The 24,331-nt window shown below is 47.2% G+C and overlaps 2 protein-coding genes across 2 annotated transcripts; one reads left to right on the top strand and one right to left on the bottom strand.

Annotated features, from left to right (window-relative positions):
- The first annotated feature begins 14,345 nt into the window (after positions 1–14,345).
- Positions 14,346–15,471, top strand: LOC136552285 (probable E3 ubiquitin-protein ligase ATL44). The gene has a single exon (XM_066543819.1). The coding sequence runs from the start codon at positions 14,422–14,424 to the stop codon at positions 15,070–15,072; it is 651 nt and encodes a 216-aa protein (XP_066399916.1). The 5' UTR covers positions 14,346–14,421; the 3' UTR covers positions 15,073–15,471.
- Positions 15,472–17,566: 2,095 nt separating this feature from the next.
- LOC136548899 (uncharacterized) lies at positions 17,567–18,493 on the bottom strand. The gene is made up of 2 exons (XM_066540259.1): positions 18,451–18,493; positions 17,567–18,363 (listed from the first exon to the last, which is right to left on the bottom strand). The coding sequence occupies exons 1-2, from the start codon at positions 18,491–18,493 to the stop codon at positions 17,567–17,569; spliced, it is 840 nt and encodes a 279-aa protein (XP_066396356.1).
- Between the last annotated feature and the right edge of the window lie 5,838 nt (positions 18,494–24,331).

Below are 24,331 nucleotides of genomic sequence, written 5' to 3'. Positions count from 1 at the left end.
CTAGACAACGTTACTCAGACCACCCATCAAACAAGCCCCAAAGTGCGCCCACGACTCACTTTGTAGCTTCGCCACTGGGTTCATGCGTTTCTGTTCTTCTCTGTTTGGCATCCTCGGCTAGTGTAATTGTGTAAAGTAGCACATGCTATCTGGGCTAACTGTCCCCCCATGTCTGCTGCTAAAGTGGGCTACAACTTAGAAGTAGGCCGCAACTATTTCTCTATAGAAAAAAACGAGAGCAGATCATCGTTGGGCTACAAGCCTACAACACAGAGAGACACTGTTGATGTCTCATGCCTCGCTCGTCGTCACACTGTGCGTGGAGAATCAAAGGGAGAATTTTTTTAAGGCCACAATGGGATCCACAGCCACCTAAAAAATGGAACTGCTAGCGCCCGGACGTCCGATCTGGGTGCTAGCATTCGGACGCTTGAGGCAGTTGCGCTAGACCGCGCCCGCCCTCACGTCTACGTGCTTCACGTGGAGGCCCACGCTGCTCCCTCGTTTCTCACGCATGCCTCGATCTGTGCTCATTTCCCCGCGCTTGCCGCTCGCGCCCCGTAAGCCCCCAACTCGCCCCCGTAGCCCATCCCCACAGCTCACCACGTCCGCCTTCGCACCGCCCCACATGCGCGACGAGCATGCCCCATCTCCCCCCTAACCGTAGCACCCCCATCCGCTGGCCCCCAACGCCTCCGTCCACTATCCCCTCCGGCGAGCCACACGCCCCCGGCCGCCTAGCTCGCCCCCCGGCCGAACAACATAGAAAGCTAGAATAAAACACGTGCAACAACACGGAAACAACTACTGCAATGTTAGGTTGAAAGCAGCTGAAACACCATGAACATATTATTGTAATAACACGAAACAACTGCTACAACATTAGGCTGAAACACCATAAACATATTATTGCAACAACACGGAACAACTGCTGCAACAATAGGTCGAAGGAGCTGAAATATTTGGAACATATTATTGCAACACTGGTGTGAAGAATATGAAACAACGCTCAAATAAAAACACTTGCAACAACATGGAACAACCAGTGCAACATGCGACTGAAGCAACTGAAACATTTCAAAAGTATTATTGCAATATTTGTGGGAAGCATATGAAACATCTAAATCAGAATGGTTGCAACATCGTCTAGACACAAAAGTGAAACATTTTGAAGTAGTGCTTGCAACAAACCTTTGAAACAATTGCAACATGGGCAAAACATCCCCAGATCTACTTGTGCAACATCCTTACGATTCAACTACAACATACCTCTGAAGCGTTAGAAACAACTGAAAGATACAATTGCAACATATAGGGGGGGAGAGCCTGCACGGGGAGAGCATGGCCGCCAGATCTGAGGGCATCAGGAGCTCCCTGAGGGGGAGGACGTTGATGTCAGGGAGGGGCACCACCGGAGTGGGGAGGAGGGAGCCAGGGGGAGGACGCCGGGGTCGGGGAAGGAGAGCGCCATGGTCGCTAGATCTGAGGGCATCAGGAGCTCCCTATGGGGGAGGACGCTGGTGTCGGGGAGGGGCGCCGCTAGGGTGGGGAGGAGGGAGCTAGGGTGGGGGAGGAGGATGCCGGGGTTGGGGAAGGAGACGTCGGTGTGGGGGAAGGAGCCGCCGTGGTGGGGGAGGGGGACGCCGGGGTGGGAGAGGAGGACACTGCCGTCGCCCAGGGAGGGAGTGAGGTGTGTGGAGGACAGGCGGAAGGCAGGGAGGAGCGCGGCTACCGGCTCGCGATGCTATGGAGCGCAGTCGGGGGCGCACGGCGCTACTGGATCCATGGAGGAGGAGGGGGAGAGAAGAGGACGCCAGCAGCGGGGATTTTTTGAAAAGAATGGAGAGCGCTGTGAACTACAGTGTGACTAGGGGATAAGGCCGTGAGAGATAAGTGAAGGAGGATGCGTAGCCGCCTTATCGAATCGTTTTCTGACGCGCGTCCGGAACATCGGGCGTTCGAGTCACAGCATTACAGCATAAATAAATATTAGTAGTGCACAGCAGCCCTAGGCTCGTAGAGGCAAATAGCCACCGCCGCGGCCGTCCCATTCCGCTCGTCTCCAGCGTCGCTAAGCACCCCGTCGCGACTCGCCACCTACACGATCCTACCACTCATCCATTCTCAAAATAAATTAATTTTTATAATTATTATGCTAAGTCAAACTATATAAATCCAGTCAAATGTAAGATAATTTTACTTAAGATATATTGATTTATTTTTAGAATAGATGGATGCATATGCGGTGGCTCACCATCCATTTACATATCTCGGGATCCTCATACATCATAAGAATCTTAGCACATGAAAAAGGGGAACACTTATTCTATAGAATTAGGTTAGTCTTATATTTAATAATAAAGCAGTCCAACACAATGTTTATGCTTATTCTTTGAGATAGCAATGGATGCATATAAAACATAGATTATTGTAGATCCGGGTTTTCTTTGGGATAATGATTCTAAGAAGAAAAAAATATCTAGACTGCTGTAATGGAATATCCTTTACGTATAGACCTAAGATTTTTTTTAATTCAGACCTAAGAAATATGCATGGGTTGTCCAAGAATTCAGATCTAGACACCCAAAATAAATAACTCCTTAGCAAATGTTTTTTTTGCTTGCTTAATGAGGAATGATTGTGGCAACAATTATCATTAAACAAATACATGGGCACTTACACACACTACCATAAATGAAAAAGAAACAAGGAGATCCACAGTTCTGTATAGGTTTATGAAGGCTAAAGATCGAATCCTTTTCAAGCTTGGGTTATTTCACATGTTGGATATAATATGGGCTTGGCCCATATAATATTTAATGAATCAAATAAAACTCTATGGTGCATAACATTAAGCGTTGTATGCTTTAATACCATACGGGGTTTTGACTGAATGTTGACTTAGCTTATATGGTTGAAAATTATTCATCTAAATTGAGAAGCTGAGAAAAGGACAAAGGCGTGCCACGCGCGCGCGTGCCGCCGCCGGCCGGGCCGTGGGCGCGGGCGTGGCCAGTCTTTTGCCACTTAATCCACATAACAACGGGAGTTACTCCCCTATCTCTTTCGTCTCCTAAGATTCTTCGCTGCCTCTCTTCTCCCCGTCCATATATCTGAGTCCTCCGTCTCTTCTCCCCGTCCATATATCTGAGTCCTCCATCAGTTCAGACTCTCTTCTTCCGAAACTACTCTCGAGAGAACCACACTCACTCTCGAGAGAACCACACTTCCGCAGCCTTCTGGTTTCTCCGTTCCGTACCTCTGCGCGCACGGAGTAACGGGGGAGCAGGTGCCTCCAGAACCCTCGTCCGCCAGAGAATCTTGCACGAGGTGCGCGGCGATTAGGTTTTTGGGGAGCGATCCGCGACTGCTCATCCATGTACATCTTCTTCTCAGTGATTGCCTATGGAACGTCAAGGCATCGTCTTCTTCCTGATGATCCGTTCGTGGGACTGCACTGCGAACATCTTCCTACATCGACTGTGGTCTGCGACTTCGAGCAACGCACTATGTCGACTAGTGCGAATGGAGCCTCCAATGCCCTCGGCATGGGACCCTCCACTGGGTACAGTATTGTCGGGTACCTTAGAATGGGGTACCCCAAGCAAAACGTCAAATGGGTTGCCCAAGTCCCATCTAAAAAATAATAATGATGATAAAAGCAAAAGGATAAGTCGTGGGCCCCTCTCCGTCGTGACCAGGCCCACTGGGTCCTCCTCCTCCTCGCCTCGAGCCCCGAGAAGGAGGTCTCAACGGCCTAGCGAGGCTCCCCAGGGAGGCCTCGGCAGGAAACGCCGTCTCCGCCTCGCCCGAGGCTCTCCACAGAAGGCCTCAACAGGAGGTGCGTTCTCCGTACCGCGCGAGGCCTCTCGCGCGGAGCCTCGGCAAGGAGCCTGATCTCCATCTCACGTGAGGCCCCATTCTCCGTGTCGCTCGAGGCCGGCTCGCCCGCGGTCCATCGCCCCCCCGCCTCGGCCGACCCTCCCGACAGCCGGTCACGTTCCATTAATGCTTTCAACCACTCCCGCGATCTCAGCCAGACAGTGGCTCAACGTCACAGAAAGACCGACGCAACCCAAAGTCACATCAGCACCATACCGGCCAGGACAGGGCACGGCGGGGATTACCGGCCACTGTGTCCAAACACTGTAACCACGATCAGCCGCCATCAGCGCCTGGGACAGGATGTGGTGGGGGTTACTGGCCACTGTGTCCTACCACTGTGTCCACGATCAGCCGCCCGCTCAAGGCCTCGGCGCTGTACACCAAGGCCTCGGCACTGTACATCAGGGCCTCGGCAATGTTGGGGTCCGCGCCTGCCGAGACCCCCCCACCGCAGTACCAGCCTCGGCCCCGACCAAGTTCCGGCCTCGTGCATAGTCCGTCCACAGTGGCTTATGGTCGCCGCCACGTCCACTCCGAGGCATTCCTGGGGCTTCCACGATGCACAGGACAGGAGAAGGACCGACGCAACCTGAGGTCGCATCAGCACCATACCGGCCAGGACAGGGCACGGCGGGGATTACCGGCCACTGTGTCCAAACACTGTGACCACGATCAGCCGCCGTCAGCGCCTGGGACAAGATGTGGCGGGGGTTACTGGCCACTGTGTCCTACCACTGTGTCCACGATTAGCCGCCCGCTCAAGGCCTCGGCGCTGTACACCAAGGCCTCAGCACTATACATCAGGGCCTCGGCAATGTTGGGGTCCGCGCCCACCGAGACCCCCCACCGCAATACCAGCCTCGGCCCTGACCAAGTTTTGGCCTCGTGCATAGTCCGTCCACAGCGGCTTATGGTCGCCGCCACGTCCACTCCGAGGCATTCCTGGGGCTTCCACGACGCACAGGACCTGATGGGACGGCCACGCCACCCTAGTACTCCAAGGATGGGCCGCTCCGACGACCATGCCACCACAGGAACAGGCCACAGGGCTTGGACATGCTGTCTCTGTTGGCACGACGCCGCATAGTAATACATGTACTGCCCTTGTCCCCCCTTCAACTATAAAAGGAGAGGACTTGGGCCACTTAGGGGGGCGGCTCGAAGAACACACACACACGCACACCTTCCAGCCGCTTGACAGCAACGTCTCAGATGGCTCCACGACACCCTGCCGAGACCTAGGACAAGTTCCCTCTCTCCCTTAGCTTGTAACCCCCTACTACGAGCACTTCGATGCAAGGAATACAAGTTCTATCCCTCAGACTGGACGTAGGGCGCCGATTGCCTGAACCAGTATAAACCTTGTGTCTCTTTGCATCACCATCCGAAATCGGGAGCACGCAGAACAAATTCACTAGTCGGTTGAGGACCCCCCGGTCCGAAACACCGACAAGTATAATCTCTGTGATTTCTATACTTTATGTTTTTACTGTATTCACTAGTATGTCATCTCTGCATGTTGTAGTGTTCATAAGAAATATACACATACACATATATGTCGTCACAAACCTGCTGATGTTATTTTTCTAGATTAAACTAATAATGAAATTGCCTAAATTCCTACCAATCCAAAAACCTAATGTTAGACAATTTTCTGTCAGTGGTTTTGCTGCTGCTTTGAAGCTAAATAATTTTGATGGCAAGAATTTCATGATATGGCGTGCCAAGATGGTATTGTGGTTGACTACGATGAACTGCTATCATGCCGCATAGGGGAAGCCTGAACAGTTTACTCCTGAGGAGGAGCGAAAGTTCTTGGCTGTCGATAACCTATTTTGAGGCGGCATGATTAGTGCACTTCATTCCAAGTATGAGAAAAACTACATATCTTGCACATCAGGCAAAGAGTTATGGGATGCTCTTGAGGCAAAGTTTGGGGTTTCTGATGCTGGCAGTGAGCTGTACCTTGTGGAGCAGCTATATGACTACAAAATGGTTGGAAACCGTTTTGTGGTCGAACAGGCTCATAAGATACAGGCGCTAGCGAAGGAACTAGAACATTTTCCGTGTCTGTTGTCCGACAAATTTATGGCCGGCGGTATAATCGCTAAGCTGCCACCTTCTTAGAAGGATTTTGCTACTTCTCTAAAACACAAGAGACAAGAGTTTAGCGTGTCTGAGCTTATTAGATCTCTTGATGTTGAGGAGAGGGCGAGAGCAAAAGACAACCGTGGAAAAGGAGTTGAGTCTTCCGCTGCCAATATGGTGTAGAAGAAACACTCATTTTCATCTCGTAATAAAAAGAAGAAGAACATGCAAGAGAACAACAATGCAAAGCCTAAGCAGGTTGCACAGTTTAAGAAGAAAAACAACAAGAAAGATGGAGGATGCTTTGTTTGCGGGAGTGATGAGCATTGGGTAAGTGCGTGCCCAGACCACAAATATAAGCAAGAAAAGAAATCAGCAAACATGGTAATTAGCGAGACTGGAGGAGGAACATCTGGGTATAGTAATTCTTTACCTTTTGTTCTTTTAGTTTGTCTTTTACCTAAGTGGTGGATGGACAGTGGTGCTAATATTCACGTGTGTGCTGATGTTTCTTTGTTTATTTCCTATCAGACCGGCAGGAGTGGAGCCTTGCTGATGGGAAACGGTTCATATACGCATGTTCTTGGTGCTGGTACGGTCGTTCTAAAGTTTACTTCAGGAAAGACTGTGCTATTAAAGAACATGCAGCATATTCCCTCCATCAAGAAGAATCTTGTTAGCGCTTCTCAGATGTGTCGCGATGGCTTTAAAATTATGCTTGAGTCCAATAAATATGTTGTGTCGAGATATGGAACTTTTGTTGGAAAAGGTTATGATTGCGGAGGCTTATTCCGCTTATCTTTGCTCGATGATGTGTGTAATAAAGTTGTGAACAATGTTAATGTTTCGGATGAGTCAAATATATGGCATTCACGACTTTGTCACATTAATTTTGGCTGTCTCACGCGGCTTGTAAATCTGAATTTAATCCCAAAATTTAACTTACTCAAATATTCTAAGTGCCAGGTGTGTGTGCAATCGAAGCAACCGCGTAAGCCTCACAAGGCTGCCGAGGCGAGGAACTTGGCACCATTAGAACTCGTTCATTCTGATTTATACGAAATGAATGGTGAATTGACTAAAGGCGGTAGACGATACTTCATGACATTTATAGATGATTGCACTAGATTTTGCTATGTGTATTTATTAAAAATAAAAGATGAAGCGTTGCATTATTTTAAAGTCTATAAAGCTGAGGTAGAAAATTAACTTGAGAAGAAAATTAAGCGTTTGCGGTCCGATCGCGGGGAAGAATATTTCTCAAATGAATTTTCTGAGTTTTGCGCGGTGCATGGAATTATTCATGAGAGGACGCCACCATACTCACCACAGTCTAATGGGATTGCAGAGAGAAAGAACTGCACTCTAACTAATTTGGTTAATGCCATATTGGAGACTGCGGGACTATCTAAGGAATGGTGGGGTGAGGCTATATTGACAGCATGTCATGTCCTAAATAGAGTGCCCACAAAGAACAAAGAAATTACACCATTCGAGAAATGAAAGAAGAAGAGATTAAATCTCTCTTAGCTGCGAACTTGGGGTTGTTTGGCAAAGGTGAATGTACCAATAAACAAAAAGTGAAAGCTTGGACCAAAGACTGTTGATGGTGTTTTCTTGGTTATGCAATTCACAGCGTGGGTTATAGATTTTTAATAATAAACTTTAGTGTTCCTGATATGGCTGTTGATACAATCATGGAATCTAGAGACGCTACATTTTTGAGAATGAGTTTTCCATGAAGAATGCACCTAGCTCAACTGGTCATGAATTTATAATTCCCCATGAACATGAAAATTTTACTCCGATAGAACAAATTGAGGAACCCTATGTGCAAAATCCTAAGGAGGATGACACTATAGTCACCAGGAAAAGCAAGAGACAGAGGACTGCAAAGTCTTTTGGTGATGACTATATTGTGTACCTTATGGATGACACACCAACGACCATTGAAGAGGCATATTCCTCTCCTGATGCTGACTTATGGAAGGAAGTAGTACGAAGTGAGATTGATTCTATTATGTCTAATGGAACTTAGGAAATAGTTGATCGTCCCTATGGATGCAAGCCTATAGGTTGCAAATGGGTGTTTAAGAAAAAGCTTAAGCCTGATGGTACTATTGAGAGGTACAAGACAAGGCTTGTGGCCAAGGGTTATACTCAAAAGGAAGGTGATGATTTCTTTGATACTTATTCACCGGTTGCCCGATTGACCACAATTCGAGTTTTGCTTTCCCTAGCAGCCTCTTATAGTCTTATCGTTCATCAAATGGACGTTAAGACAGCTTTCCTAAATGGAGAGTTGAAGAAGGAGATCTATATGGATCAGCCAGATGGGTTTGTAGCAAATGGTCAACAAGGCAAGGTGTGTAAATTATTATAGTCATTATATGGCCTAAAACAAGCTCCTAAGCAATGGCATGAGAAGTTCGACAGAACTTTAACATCTGCTGGCTTTGTTGTGAATGAAGCTGACAAATGTGTGTATTATCGGTATGGTGGGAGTGGAGTCATTTTGTGCTTATATGTTGATGACATACTGATCTTTGGATCTAGCCTCAAAGTGATCGAGGAGGTGAAGGAATTTCTATCTAAAAATTTTGAGATGAAAGATTTGGGAAAGGTTGATGTTATTCTTAATATCAAGCTTCAAAGAGAAGGTGATGGTGAGGTAACTCTGTTACAAACCCACTATGTGAAAAAGGTGTTGCGTCGCTTTGGGTTCAGTGACTGTGCACCTGCTCCTACACCTTATGACCCTAGCATGCTATTGAGGAAAAATCAGAGAATAGTAAGGGATCAGTTGAGATATTTCCAGATCATTGGTTCGCTCGTGTATCTTGCTAGTGCAATAAGGCCTGACATCTCATTTGTTGTGTGCAGGCTGAGCTAGTTTATGTCAAAACCGAGAGATGATCACTGGCGTGCTCTTGAGAGAGTGATGCGCTACCTAAAAGGAACCATGAGCTATGGTATTTGTTATACCGGACATCCGAAAGTGCTGGAAGGCTATTGTGATGCCAACTGGATTTCTGATGCTGATGAGCTTTATGCCACAAGTGGATATGTGTTTTCGCTTGGAGGTGGTGCTGTTTCTTGGAAGTCTTGCAAGCAGACTATCTTAACGAAGTCTACAATGGAAGTAGAACTCACAACATTAGACACTGCTAGATCTGAGACTGAGTGACTTCGTGATCTCCTTATGGATTTACTGATTGTTGAAAAACCCATACTGGCTATTTCTATGAATTGTGATAACCAGACTGTGATTACAAAGGTTAACAGTTCTAAGAACAATATGAAGTCCACAAGACATGTTAAGAGACGACTAAAATCTGTCAGAAAATTGAGAAACTCCAGAGTAATAGCGTTGGACTATGTCCACACGTCTAACAATCTGGCTGATCAGTTCACTAAGGGTCTGTCACGCAACATGATAGAAAGTGTATCGAGAGGGATGGGTTTGAGACACACTTGAAATTTACTATAGTGGTAACATATTCTATGTGATCGGAGATCCCATGAAGTAGGACGGTGAAACAAACTAGTAGTAAATTGTAAGGAAAGATCCTTAGTAAGACTCATTTCTGATGCATATCTTTCCTTTCTATAAGGCAGGCTGGCGTTTGCCTTAATGTGTTCCAAGTGGCTTGTTAAAGCAAAGATGTTGCCCTACAGAATATCTTTTGAGGAACACACCTATATGAGTCAGACTGCTAGTCACAGTCTATGAGATTTGGGTGATCTCTAAATACTCATGAAAGGCACTGAAGTATGACTTATATGCTTCAAATAGAGGGGATGCCTTTTGCTGCCCAGTATCAGCTAAGGACTTTAGTAATATTCACCTCACACAAAACTATCAATTCAAGGCTTAGTCCATTGTTCAGTTGTGACTGAGTGAAACTATTGTTCTAGATGGATGTTTAACTTAACAGTCTCCATTGAAATACTAGTATATAAAAGAAATATGGTTCTGAGACTACTTTGTTACAAACCCTAGAGTTTGGTGGGGATTGTTGGATATAATATGGGCTTGGCCCATATAATATTTAATGAATCAAATAAAACTCTATGGTGCGTAACATTAAGCGTTGTATGGTTTAATACCATATGGGGTTTTGACTGAACGTTGACTCAACTTATATGGTTGGAAATTATTTATCTAAATTGAGAAGCTGAGAAAAGGACAAAAGCGTGCCACACGCGCACGCGCGCCGTCGCCGTCGGTCGGGCCGGGCCATGGGCGTGGCGTGGCGGGCGGCGAGCGGGTAGGCGTGGCCAGTCTTTTACCACTTAATCCACATAACAACGGGAGTTACTCCCCTTGATGGTGGGGGCAAACTGATTGCGGCAGTTATTGTCTCTTCCGCTTCCGTCTCCGTCTCTTGGGATTCTCCGCTGCCTCTCTTCTCCCCATCCATATATCCGAGTCCTCCGTCAGTTTAGACTCTTCTTCCGAAAGCACTCCCAAGAGAACCACACTTCCGCATCCTTCTGGTTTCCCCGTCCCGTACCTCTGCGTGCACGGAGTAGCAGGAGAGCAGGTGCCTCCGGAACCCTCGTCCGCTAGAGAACCTTGCACGGGGTACGCGGCAATTAGGTTTTTGGGGAGCGATCCGCGACTGCTCGTCCACGTACATCTTCTTCTCAGTGATTGCCTGCGGAACATCAAGGCGTCGTCTTCTTCCTGGTGATCCGTTCATGGAACTGCACTGCGAACATCTTCCTGCATCGACTGTGGAGCCTCCGATGCCCTCGGCATGGGACCCTCCGCTGGGTACAGTCTAATCTCTGTGATTTCTGTACTTTGTGTTTTTATTGTATTCACCAGTATGTCATCTTTGTATGATGTAGTGTTCATAAGAAATATACACATGCACATATATGTCGTCACAAATCTGCTGATGTTATTTTTCTGGATTAAACTGATAATGAAATTGCCTAAATTCCTAACATCAGAGTTATTAATAATGGAAATTCAAATCAGATCCTTAGGAAGATAAATAGTTGGGAAACACTCCTTTTAGTGAATGCTATCATGTTGTTCTACATGACATAGCCCGTATGAAACACAATACAATAGCTAACATGTTGAGTATGCGTACCTCCTTACATTGTTTCTTTACGTAAAGCATTGGTGCAAAATAAGTTAATCGTTTGGCATGATCATATTTATAAAATATAGGCTAAATGAGGAACCTGATCTTTTTTGAAGTATAATTTAATTTAAAAAAGGTCTCTTTCTGGGTGTGGAACCCATGAGGAGTTTGATGTCGACAATGATCTAACTCAACACACTCGATACTTATGGAAATTAGAAACGTCTATGAAGATTAAGATTTTGGTTGATATTTTGTATTTGCACAAAGGAATGATTCTAACTAAATCAAGATAACCTAATTAAACGAAGTTAGTAGGGTAGTAAAAAGTATTGTTTTAATGATGATATTAATGATGACAAACAATTCAACATCTTTTTTTTGAAGTGCTATTATGCCATGTGTTCATTGGACAATTGTTAATACTACCTTTGGTTTGTATCGTCCAAATAATGTTTTACATGTATTTAGTTCTTGGCTACATGGAGTAAACAAAAAAACTAAACAGCAGACCTTGGTTGGGCTGCAAGCCTGCAACTATATATGTTGGTATGTATGGCACTGTTTGAAACGACATTATGGTTATATTTGATTGTACTTTTAAAAAGTGCTTCTGCTACTAAAAAAACAAAGCCAACCAATAGTAATAGGTGAAAACACAAGCTGTGTTTTTAGAAGCAACTACTTTGTGTAGTATAGTTTTGGAAACACCTTATACTTTGCTTTTTAACTTTTGGTTTTCTACTTTTCGAAATGGGTGGAAATAGAGAGTTGTTTCATAGCTGTTTTAAGGGAGATGGAGAGAGAGGTGTATGTTTTATATTTGTTTCAACTAAACAACTTATAACTTTTCCACAACACATAGCTCAAAACAGTTTTTTTGATAGCTTACGACTCAACCAAACAGATCCTGGCCCCTATGGTTTTTGGCAAAACCAGTAAGAAATTCTAAAACATTATTGTTTACAACTTGAAAAATCCTAAATTGCAACGTTGAAGACCCCGATGAAGTTTTCTGCTGGCTTCGCCTTCTGATGCAGCGTGCCGCACGTTAGAGACCACGACACTTTGCGAGAATGCAAGTCACGGTGGGGGCTCAGCGAATCAGCGATAGAAGAGGCTAAGATCAATGGCTAGGCTGTCATGAAACACTAGAAGTCCTATACTACTCCTTAGTATTGACCACGTAGGAGCTGTAATGTGTTTACTCCATTATGTTTTTTTAATAAACGTGTTCAATTCTTCGTGTTGTTGAAGGAGTGAAAAAAGAACAAGCTCAATGCGATCCACACGGGAAATTTTCTTGAAGCTGATCCAAACCACCTGGGATGCTGACCAGACCAACTGTATGCATGGCGTTTTTCTCTGCCACCAAGGGCCAGTGACCCGGGAGAAGACTCACTCGGTCACCAGGGAGGAGGGCAATGGGCAAACACACGAATAATAACGCTTGGCCGTGCTCCTGACAGTGAGAGGCCAGAACCGCCAGACCAACAGGTTCCAAAGGGCGGCGAGCGCCCGTAGTAGGCAGGCAAGAGGTCGGATGAATTTTTTTAGAAAAAAAAAAGCAAAAGGAAAGGGAAAAGAAGGCAGGGACAGGCATGTTTATCGGAATCGGAACACGAAGGCGCCGATGCTGGCAGGGCAGCAGAAAGACAGCAGCGCCCCAATCCCGATCCTATCCCGTCCTTGCACTGCGCTGCGCTCCTGGGCCTCCCTAGTCCCTCCCTTTTGGTAGATTTTTCTAATCACCATGATTGCCCTGGAGAATTCACTCGGCCATCTGGAGATAACGGGCAGTGGCTGACAGAAAGAAAAGAAAGAAACGTGATGGAAAGGAGGGCCCAAGTTGGGGGCGCAGCAGCTGGTTTGCGCCGAGCTGGGGCCTGCCGGACGGCGCACTACCCGTCGTCCGCTTTTTTGCCTATCCGCTTTATAATCTGAGCCGATCCCGCGTCAGGAAACGAGGAAAACACGGTGCCCTGCCCTCCCGCGCTCTCGCTCGTACAGGTACGGCGTGCAGGACGTGCAGGACGTCGGCGAGGGCCCGGGGCCGAGCCAGTGCGCGGCGGCGGTGTTGCTTTCGGATCACGCCCACTTGCCCCGTTTCACCGGTCACTCGGGCGGTGGTCGTTTTAGGCCGCGGCGAGCACGTGTGGGCGCACCATTCGCGCCGCGCCGTGAGCCACCCTTTGCCGCCCGGTTCCCGTGATACCGATACGTTGCTGCTCCAATGGAGCTCCCAGGACGTGTCTGAGTGTGCCTGTGTGGTATCCACCATTGGTCTGTGGCTGGGAGAGAACAGAGAAGAGAGTGAGGCGGCGGCATGGGCATCGTACATCGAATCTAGACCAGTTTTGGGTCCTCGTCCAGTCGTCCTGCCTTTAAGCGCGGGAGAGCAAGAGGACCGCCAGCAGCCAAGGAGTGACCGAATGAGCAAGGGATAAGCATAAGCTAAGACCCGGTACAGAAAAGCCCTGACGGTGCTGACTGCTGACTGTGCCGTGCAAATATTGTACGTACTTGCACTTTGGCATGTGTACCTGACGTGGCGGGGTACCCTACACATGGGCCTGGTCGGCGGCCTCGCGCTACGTACACGCAGCGCGGTCGCCGGTCGGAGGCTCGGGGAATACACCTTTTCCCTCCGATCCTCCACAATAATGCATGCATCTCCGGCATTATTAATGTTTTCTTTTTAGCGTTTGATCGTGGAATCACATTCTTCCAAGCTCATCGCATAGCTGCACTGCACTGCACGCTTTCCTTTGTTTTCTCCAAGCTTAAAAAAACCTGCGTAGATGCTGTACTTGGTCCATGCTCGTTTCCCAGGTCGTTTTCCTTTTCCACTGCAAGTTGCAGGCGGAAGATCGTGGACTGTGCTTTCAAGCCAGCGTGATGGACTGTTCCTGGCTGAACATGAACTGCACCTCGCCACCTCGGACGAAAACTGTCCAGGCCTGCACAAGGGAGCGGACCGGAGGGATTAGCTCGATCACGCCTAATTTAGAAAAGGACTTGCGTCCAGTTGTAGCAGAAAGGTGTGTACCAGCAACAGAGACCGGAGAAATAAAGCGAGGAGGGAGCAATGAACCATGGCAAGGAATTTTCCAAGAAGAACAGTGCGAGAGTGACACTCCGCTTTTGTGGAGCTGCTTGCTTTGCTCGTGAATGAACTATCCTGTTTGTAATGTGCTAATCGCCGTCTCCTGGCTGACACTATAAAAAAGCAGGCCCGGCGCCTAACCCTGGCCTCCTTCCCATCCACCACCCTACCCTGACCTAAACTGGCCCCTCTGCTGCCTGTGCCCCACTGGCCACTAATACTCGTCTACTCCCACCGAGCATGCGGCACCTGCAGGCCACCGTCGTCGAGCACCTGGCCGGTGTGGCCGCCGCCGCCACGGCCACGCCGCCGCCGGCGTCCGTCCACACGGACACGTTCCTCATCCTGGCCGCCGTGCTCTGCTTCCTGCTCTGCGTCGTCGGGCTCGCCTTCGTCGCGCGGTGCTCGCGGCTGTGCAACCCCTCGTCCTACTCCGTGGACGCCGACGACGACGAGGCGGCCGCAATGCCGGCGGACATGGGGGCGCCACGGCCGCGCAAGGGGATCGAGAAGGGCGCGCTGGAGAAGCTGCCGACCGTGCCGTTCGAGGCCGACGACGAGGCAGCCAAAGACGGGGATGAGCGGCCCGAGTGCGCCATCTGCCTCGCGGAGTTCGCGCGCGGGGACGAGGTCCGCGTGCTCCCGCCGTGCGGCCACGCATTCCACGCGCCCTGCGTCGACACCTGGCTCCTCTGCACCTCCACGTGCCCATCCTGCCGCACCGCCCTCGTCGTGGCGCAGCAGCAGGCGCCGCCGCCGGCGGCGGCATCCGCGGATCCGCCCCTGCAGTGCTGCGCATCGGCGCAGGCCTCGGCGGGACCAGCGGAGTACCCCGTCACCCTCGCCGTCGTCGTCGTCGAGCGCGGACCTTGCCGGACGTCGGGACCGTAGCTTGGCGTGAGTCCATGGACGCCGACGACACCTTGTAAATACTCGCCGGATTGTACAGTGTACAATGGTGCATTAGACAATCACTTCACTTGTACTGCTCCCATGTCTGATTGCTTGTGACATTCTAATCTGTGAATTTACCGGCAAGATAGTTTGTCCTCTCCCCGCTTGCAACTCTCGACGTGCACGCAAAAAAAAAAAGTTTTCTGCGGCCTGCTGGTGGTTAACCGCAGATGTACAGTACGATAGAAAAAGCACTTGCGAAGAAAAGAGCATCAATTTGATGTTTGATGAGACGATGAGCGTGTCACTTTTTTTGTACTACCTACTGCACTACACTAGAGATGGAATCCAATCCATCGCGGGGCCGGGGTCGATCATGGCGGCGGACGTGTCAAGTGTCATTGGATGGATGGATCACATCGTGGCCGGCACGGTGCGGTGCCATGGTGGAATGGGATATTTGGCCTATTTAAATGTTTTGTTAATGGAACAAGAAACTGTTTATAGCTGTCGCGATAGAAATAACTATACTCGTCCGAGCCGCAGGAACTTGTACATATGAAATACGACCAAGATCCAATGAGAATTTGCGCGTAGCTTTTTGTCTTTGACATAAAAAATAAGGTTGTAATAACCACATTTTCTTTTTCCTTGCCTTGCAAGTGGAACAAGAAAGACTATATAGTGATTTTGATTCTATAAACAATCAAAGGATTTCGTATTAGGGTGTAAAGTTTTAGATGTCACAACGGGTGTTATATGAAAATATCGTATGTGGTGTTCGGATACTCATAAAAAAAATAAATTATAGAATCTGTCAATAATCCACTACACGATTTTATTAAGCCTAACTAATCCATCATTAGCACATATGTTACTGTTGCACCGCATTGTTAAATCATGGAATAATTAGGCTTAAAAATTTGTCTCACAAATTAATCGCAAACTGTATAATTAATTATTTTTAGTGCACTATTTAATACTCTATGTATATGTCAAATATTCGATGGATACGAAGAAAACTTAGGAGGAACTAATCAAGGCCTCGTTAGCTCTACGATTCGCCGAGTTCATAAGTTAGATCGTGACGTCTGCGTACGCACGTACGGACATCAGTGTGATTACGCACGCACCTCGATGCCAACTGCCCTAGGCCATCGAGACAAGGCTACGTACTTGTCGTACGCGTCAGACGGGCATCAGGAGTTCAGGACATGGGCCGCCGCGTGGCCGGATTTGCATTGAGAGAATTCGAGATCAGATAACCCGTTTCTTTCTGGGCTCTCAACAAATTTTCGTTTCTCTATTTGATATCGAGTTCATCTTTCATTCTTTATACGACACTCCGCTTGTTTTTTCATCCGCGAACCGTTAACTGCCATGCGAAAAGACGATTTTATCCCTGTGGGCCTCACCACCCTTCTCCCTCCTCTCCTCCCTTTCTCCCTCTTGTCCGCGTTGCCTCATTGGGCAGCACGCCCCTTCCTTCCTCTTCCTCCCTCTCTCTCTCCTCTTCCTCCAGATCTAGCGGCGCAGTGGCCGGGCCCCCGCAACCGCCGCCCTTCGGCGTGGCCGGACCCCGCCGATGCCGGCAACCGCGGCTGCTATCCCGCCTCCCCTCCCCCCGTCGTGCGCGCATCTCTCTCTCTCTCCTCCCTCCCGACGTGGCCACCCACGCGGGAGGCGCGCCGGCGCAGGCATGGCTCCTCTCGGGCGGCGCACCAGCGCCGCAAGGGAAGCCCTCGACACGGCCCGCCTTCAGAGCGGCAACCCTAGCACGGGCAGCCCGAGCGCGTCGGGCCCCGGCGCATGCGGCGCACTGCCGTGGACGCCCCCCAGAGCGGCACCCCCAGCACGGTCGCCTACGCCGCCGTAGGTTTGATCACTGGGAGGAGCTGGTACCCAGCTCGCTACGCCTCCGCTGCTGGGCCCCTGCTCCTCTCTCACTGCGTCGTTTGTGCTGCTCGCCGCCGTAGCCTCTTTGCCATGCGTGGTCGCCTCTTCCTCTTCCCCGCCTGCGGCTCCGGTCCATGGCTGGCCCTGTCGGCGGCGCGTCGCCTCTTCTTCTCCGTCGACGGCGGCGGCGACGCACCTCGGTGGCCGGATCTACCGGCAGCTCACCCTCTTCTCCTCCTTGGCGGAGGAGGGTGGCGCGGCTCGTCGGAGGAGGGAGGGGGCTCCGGCTGCAGCGGCGGGGACGGCCGGCGGGGGCCGCGACGCGACAGGAGGGAGAAAGGGAGGAGAGGAGGGAGAAGGGTGGTGGGGCCTAAAGGGGCAAAATCATCTTTTCGCATGGCAGGTAACGGCTCACGGATGAAAAATCGAACGGAGTGTCGTATAAGGAATGAAAGATGAACTCGGTGTCAAATAGTGAACGGAAATTTTTTGAGGGCCAAGAAAGGAACGGGTCATTTGTCTGGTGTAAAGAATTCTCTCAATATTTATACCTTGCCCGTTTCCTACTCGCCATATCACACCCTCCTTCAGAGTTTCAATGCCCAGGCATATGCTTCTCCACGTGTATGAACACTGGTCTTGCTTCTGCCTTCATGACATCTGAGCTCGGGTAGTATTTTGCCTTCATCAAACGTGCACAGAGTGATGTTGGATTCTGCAGGAGCCTCCACGCTTGCTTGGCCAGCATTGCCATGTTAAAAGAATGGAGATCCCTAAAGCCCAACCCTCCCTCTGCCTTCGAACATACCAATTTCTCCCACCCGATCCAGTGCATACTCCCCTCTTTATCCTGGTTGTTCCCCCAAAACCGCGCCACCATTGCGCTGATCTGGTTGCACAGTTCTTTGGTAATGTCAAAACAACCCATTGCGAACACCAGTATTGCCTGAGCCACGGCCTTAATTAAAATTTCTTTGCCGGCTCTTGAAAGTAGCCGCTCCTTCCAGCCTTGGATACGTTGCCAGATTCTTTCTTTCAAGTAGGCAAAGATGCTGCTTCTTGATTTTCCCACAAACACCGGAAGACCGAGGTATTTTTCATTCATCGTCTCCGATCTTATATGCAGTGCTTGCATTACTCCTCGCCTGTCCGAGTCTTTTGTGTTGGGGCTAAACATCACAGCGGACTTGTCCGCGTTAATTAACTGTCCAGACCCCTCTTCATATATCGCGAGGATGTCCTTTAGCTGCTGTGCCTCTGCCGGTTTTGCTTTACACAAGATGAGTGAATCATCAGCAAAAAGCAAATGTGATACCGACGGTGCCGCTCTACATATCCGGATGCCATGGATTCTGCCCTCCTCTTCTGCCTTGGACAGCAAAGCCGAGAAACCTTCAGCACACAGAAGGAATAGATATGGAGATATCGGGTCACCTTGGCGTAGCCCGCGTTCCGAACTGAATCCATTTGTCAACTCACCATTCACTCGGATTCTATATTTAACCGTTGTGACGCAGGTCATTACCAAATCCACACAAGTACACTGGTAGAGAACCGAACTTTACTCTCGGTGGAGAACCCCCTCTAGTCCCGGTTCCCCACCCGGGAGCAAGCATCTAGGACTAAAGGGGTCCTTTAGTCCCGGATCAGGAACCGAGACTAAAGGAGGACCTTTAGTTTCGGTGGGTAACACCAACCGGGACCAAAGGTGCCTCCTGACATGTCACGATGGCCGGCACCTTTAGTCCCGGTTGGTAATACGAACCGGGACTAAAGGTTTTTTTCTTTTTTCTTTTCTTTTCATTTTTTGTTTTCTTTTCAAAATAGGTTTTCGAAGTCGTATTGTACGCTGCTAATTATACATTTATACGTGCGTATAGTATGTTTCGGTTCAAGCACAATGAACGTATTAAATCACACAATTCAAGCATAGAAATATATATATATATATATATATATATATATATATATATATATATATATATATATATATATATATATATATATTATTTCATGTGCATATATTACAAAAGATTGCATTACAGTTGTTGTGACATAACAAGCTAGTTTCCTCTCATCCTTTAGCTTGGCTTCAATGGCAGTGTTGGATCGAAATAGAACTCGCCCTTGGAATCGATGACCTGCTCATTAAAAAATCCGGCTATAGACTCTTGAATTGCTTTGATTTGGTCTTGCCGTATGACCTTTTCCTCCAACCATCGAGTCTACAGGTTTGAATTAAAGGAAAATAAATTAATATATGTACATATATATATATATATATAAAGACATAGTAACATAATCAATAATAATAATTAAATGAATATATAGTGTATTTTTAACGTATTTTGAGTCTCTCTGTAGGAGTTCTTTGGGAGAGCACCTTGATAAACTTGCAAACATAGTAACCACAGTAGTTGTTCCCCTGTTCCTGCCTCAGACACCACTTTACGAGAAAAAGATTTGTCATCCAATCTGGTGATCCGGTGAAAGCTATATGTTTAATTAATAAAGATGATGCGATTCAGGGGACTTACTTTCAAAGGGATTACATTCAGTGGCGCTTTGCATTTTTCCATGTGTTGCTTCTCAATAAAGGTTTTCCAAACACTGCCCAATAAAAAATTTGCCACGTCATCAGATATAGTTAATCATCATGTTTGTGTGTATATATAGTTGCTAGAGATCTCGAAATTACCTCTGGATAATATCTATCATATCTTGGTAGTCTTGTTGTGGTTTTCTCATCGAGTCATAGATTATCAAGTGACTTTTCACCAGATCGATGTCCATCAATATCCAGTGATTGCTGCATGTGTTTATAGGATATAACGCATAACACTCATTAATTAACTAGAATCAACATATGAGCCATTAAGGATATGATCGACATGATTAACACTCACTTGAAGTTATAGAGAAAGAGTATATCCTTCTTGTGGTGTTGGTTCACTAAGAAGTTCATGAGGTTACTCTTTGACTCAGACTTTCAATTAGTCTTTGGAGTAATTGGGCCTTTGAATACTATATGGAGATCAACAAAACCAATTTCATTGCAGCCTTCCTTTCTGAGCTCTGTCATTATAAATCTGCATATATATAGTACTTGTTAAGATAATTTATATGCATATACACACATATGATGAGTTTAATAATAGATCGAAAGAATTATTACTTACAGGCAATAGCAGCTAATGATAACTTTGTCCGGAGAGGTCAGGTGGCATAGTTGATGAAATTCTACAAAGTCAACATACATAACATCATCGCCACGGAACCAATGTTCGTCTCTAATTCTAACACCAACGCAGAAGTCTCCACTGGTAGACGCCTGCATGTACCACTTGTTTAGCAGGTACATTTGCGTCCCCAGATCAGATAAGGCTTGAGGGTTGTATAAACTCTGGCCTAGTACAAATTTTTTCTTCCAAATATCAACCTCCGCCGCACTCTCAATGTTTCCATCACCAAACATCTGGTAAAGGTCGAGACCAGTCTCATCAAGAAATTCACCAAGGTGATCCAAATCGATATCCAGAGGTATGTTTGCCTGATGCATTAATCCTAAATTCGAACCATATTCATTACCAACAACTAGCGGGGGGATTAATTGGTGCGCTTGTTGTCCGAGTTGGGCAACTCCTTTCCTAGCCCGCTTCTTTTTCTGTGCCGCCTCAATTGACTTGGTGAGAGTGCGGTCATAGTCTGATAACGTTGATTTGGACGGCTTACGAGATTCCCGTTGTTGTTGCTGGTAAGAAATCACCTTTTTTCTTAGAATATCTGGAGCTACGAAGAAGTACGGTTTCTTCGGATTTCTCCTTGCTTCTTGATTCATTTTAAGTTTGTCATAGAATCTAGACATGTCTTTTTTATATGCATCAGTTCCTTCTTCCTTCTCTTCAGATATTATTTTGGGAATAGCCCTTGGTTTCACGGTGGCTTTCTTTGCAGGCGGGGACTGGTTCTTCGTTTGAGGGGATGGCCTCTTGCTAGGCTTCTTGGTAGGCGGGGATGGGGGAGGCGTTGGAGACCTCCTTGGAGGTGTTGGTAGCGGCGTTGGAGACCTCCTTGGAGGTGGCGGCTGCGGCGTTGGAGACCTCCTTGGAGATGGTGTGGATGCAGCCTCGTCTTCCAACACAATGTCATCGTACAGAGCACTATGATGATCTGGCGATTGAACAATTGGATTTAGGTTGGGAGAGGATCTGCTACAAAAAAAAGAAATGACATATTATTATGAGCAGATTGTTAATTATTTAAGCCAATACAAATTAATGATGTAGTGTTTTTATCCGCACGTACCTATTGTGAGGTAGTTCAGGAGGAGGTGGAGCCGACATCCCTGGAATGATGATGTAGCGCTTGCGCCATAGAATGAATGTCTTCTCCGCTTCTCCTAGAGTCTTCTCGCCATCACCTCCAGGAATGTCAAGAGGCAAATCACTAAAACATTTTTTAGCTTTATCTACCAAGATAGTAGCATATCCTTCTTGGATTATATTCCCATAAATCCTTGGTGTCTTGGTTCGGTCGATAGGATTAACAAGATCGATAGCCACCTTGATTGTGGAATTCTCCTTCGGAATGTGTAGCTCACACGTTGTACAAGGTTCAGTGACGTCATCCACAGGGAAGCACAGTCCTGTGTCCCCTTGATTTGGTATCTCCGTGGAAGCGTAGCTGCTTTTCAACTGAACAGATTGGCTAATGTTGATTCCTAGCTCTGATGTCTGCTTGCTTGCACTCACTGCTATTTGCACTTGCATTCTGATTTCCTCCTGCATTCTCGGTTTAAGGTTTTTTCCCGCTCCTATGCTTCACACACCGCTTCCTCCAACCTCTGGAGCCGCTATGCCTCTTCTTCCTTCTTTCTCTGGCGACTTCTGTAGGAAGGTATGTCCTGAGGAAATCCATGCTCCCACGAGACACTTCCTTTGCCTCTAGTTCGACCACCATGTTCAATAGTCCCGATGGCGTATGTTAGCTCATCCTTCTCTCTGTTGGGCCTGAATGCACCACTAGCAGTAGCTCTCTGAGCATAAAACAATCTTTTTGCTGCTTCTTGCAGTCTTGCGCCATAAATGCACTTCCCTGTCTCCTGGTCTAGTGTTTCCCCATGACCGAAAAACCAATTCTTTGCATATTCTTCCCACTCGAGTGATTCTGGTCTGATACCCTTGGCAAGAAGGTCTGCTTCCATTTTGTTCCACTTCTTAATGGCAGTCGGGTAGCCACCTGATCCCAAGGTATGGTGGTATGTCTTCTGTTGGGCATTACGTTGGTTCTTTATCACCCGACTCACACCCTCTTCCGAAGTCTTGTACTGTACAAACTCATCCCAATAGGGCCTCTGCTTTGAGATCGGGCCTGGGACAGTAAAATCTAGTGCTATGTTCTTCTTCACATACGTCGTGTATAGGTGTTTCTTCCAAGTCTAAAACTAGGTGGCCATCTTCTTCATTGCCCAATCCCTAACTCGCTCCTTCAATTCATCACCATCTATTATATCATCATAACCATCTGTTTGGAGCGTGAAATGTACCAAGACATCTTTCCAAATTAACGCCTTGTCACGATCGAAGACAAAACTGATATGAGGAGCATTGGTCTTCTTCTTCCATTCACGGGTACTAATCGGGAGCCGGTCCCGTACAAGGTAACCACAGTGGTGCACAAATTTCATTTTATTCGCCCCCCCCCCCCCCCCCCCGGTTCTCCTGTATCCACATTGAACTCCGAGATGATGAAGCGGCCCTCCAATGGCTTTTTGGGACCTCAAATATTTTTACTCTTCGTTGTAGTTGTTGATGTCGATCCAGAGGGCTACAAAACATAAACATTATTTTTAATGTCATGAGCACACATAAGACATATGATAATATATATAGCTAATAATAAAAAAATATACTTGGCCAATATGTTGTTGCTCATTTTGTTCAAGAGCTAAGTACTGACTCCCGTCATCTGCATCCTCTTGCACGTTATTTTTAGCACCATCATCACCGGCAACTTGAGTGCCAGTGTTGATTAAATTCATCATCAACTCCTCCTCATTCATGTTTCTCGGGTCGGCCATCTAGCTTCAAAAAACAAAACCAATATATAGTACATCAAATCTTTGCTTACATGCGTAAAATCTACGAACAATATGTATTATTAAATCTTGCCCCTCGGTCACGGACGTAATTCGCCACACTAGGGCGAACTACGTCGGTACTAGGGTGAATTAGGGCTATACATAAACGGCTGAGGGCAAATTGCGTCGGTGACTAGGGTGAACCACATCGGTGACATCAACAGCATGGTTCGCCCTGGTGTGATTGTTTAGCATTAACGATAACGATAACGATAACGATAATACGAATATTAATCAACTAGGCCACGAGAAAGGGCGGTGTGACAAGAGTGGCGGTGCTCCACTCCACTGTATATATGTCTGTACACATGGGTGAACGAGGGCGGCGGTGCTCCGCCGTATACATAGAAACGCATGGGCGAACGAGGGCGGCGGTGCTCCGCGACATATATATACATGCATATGAATACAAATGACGTATATATACGTGTCGGCACGGTGGCCGATGTGCTGACGACGACGACGTGAGGCGGGCCAGTGTGCTGACAACGACGACGACGTGAGGCGGGCCGGGGCGGTGTTGGTGCGTGATGTTGTGATCCTATGTACCATGTGAACCATGTAGTCATTCATCATATGAGAAAATTCTATGTTGATAATGTAAGTATAAGTCATTATGAAATGTAAGTATATGTGTCTTATTGCTAATATAACCATTACTATTTCCGAAATGATAAGAATTTATTTTCTTCTTCTACAGGCGATCACTGATGCTATGATATAAAGTTTGAAGATAGTCTTCTCGGAAAAAATATGTAATGCTCATATTACTTTAGCAACATTAATATATTATATCTGTATATTCAAAGTTCATAAATGAAGAAACATTGAAGTTTTCCTTCATTTGTCTGTAGCCATACATGCAAGTCCAACCAAAACTGCTTACATCATCACATGTGATATTTTTTATAAACTAAAAAACGCTTAGTTTACAAACTGGGTATCCAAATTAAGTTCCTATTTGACCATTATATATCCTACAACAAATCCTTCAAAAAAAGACCCTACATGAATATATTTGGATAAAATTTTGTTAACAAACATTGATCTATGAAGATAGAAAAAATTCTTCTATTGAGCAAAGGCAGTGTTCTAGATTCATGAAACAATGTTCAGTTTCCAGCCACCGTCTGAGAATGTACAAAGAGATCGACGAACATATCACCTCGAGCTCAGCAGTGGAGGGCCTCGGGCGCGGTGGAGGGCCACGAGCGCGCGCGG

Source organism: Miscanthus floridulus, chromosome 4 (genome assembly GCF_019320115.1).
Source record: "Miscanthus floridulus cultivar M001 chromosome 4, ASM1932011v1, whole genome shotgun sequence".
NCBI classification, from domain to species: domain Eukaryota; kingdom Viridiplantae; phylum Streptophyta; class Magnoliopsida; order Poales; family Poaceae; genus Miscanthus; species Miscanthus floridulus.
This window is presented reverse-complemented; position numbering and strand designations above follow the sequence as displayed.

Excerpts from the sequence above, each read along its gene's own strand:
- LOC136552285 (XM_066543819.1), top strand. The coding sequence starts at position 14,422 with ATGCGGCACCTGCAGGCCACCGTCGTCGAGCACCTGGCCGGTGTGGCC.
- LOC136548899 (XM_066540259.1), bottom strand. The coding sequence starts at position 18,493 with ATGACCTGCGTCACAACGGTTAAATATAGAATCCGAGTGAATG. Across the intron at positions 18,364-18,450 it reads ATATAGAATCCGAGTGAATG|GTTTCTCGGCTTTGCTGTCC; the intron begins GTGAGTTGACAA and ends TGTGTGCTGAAG.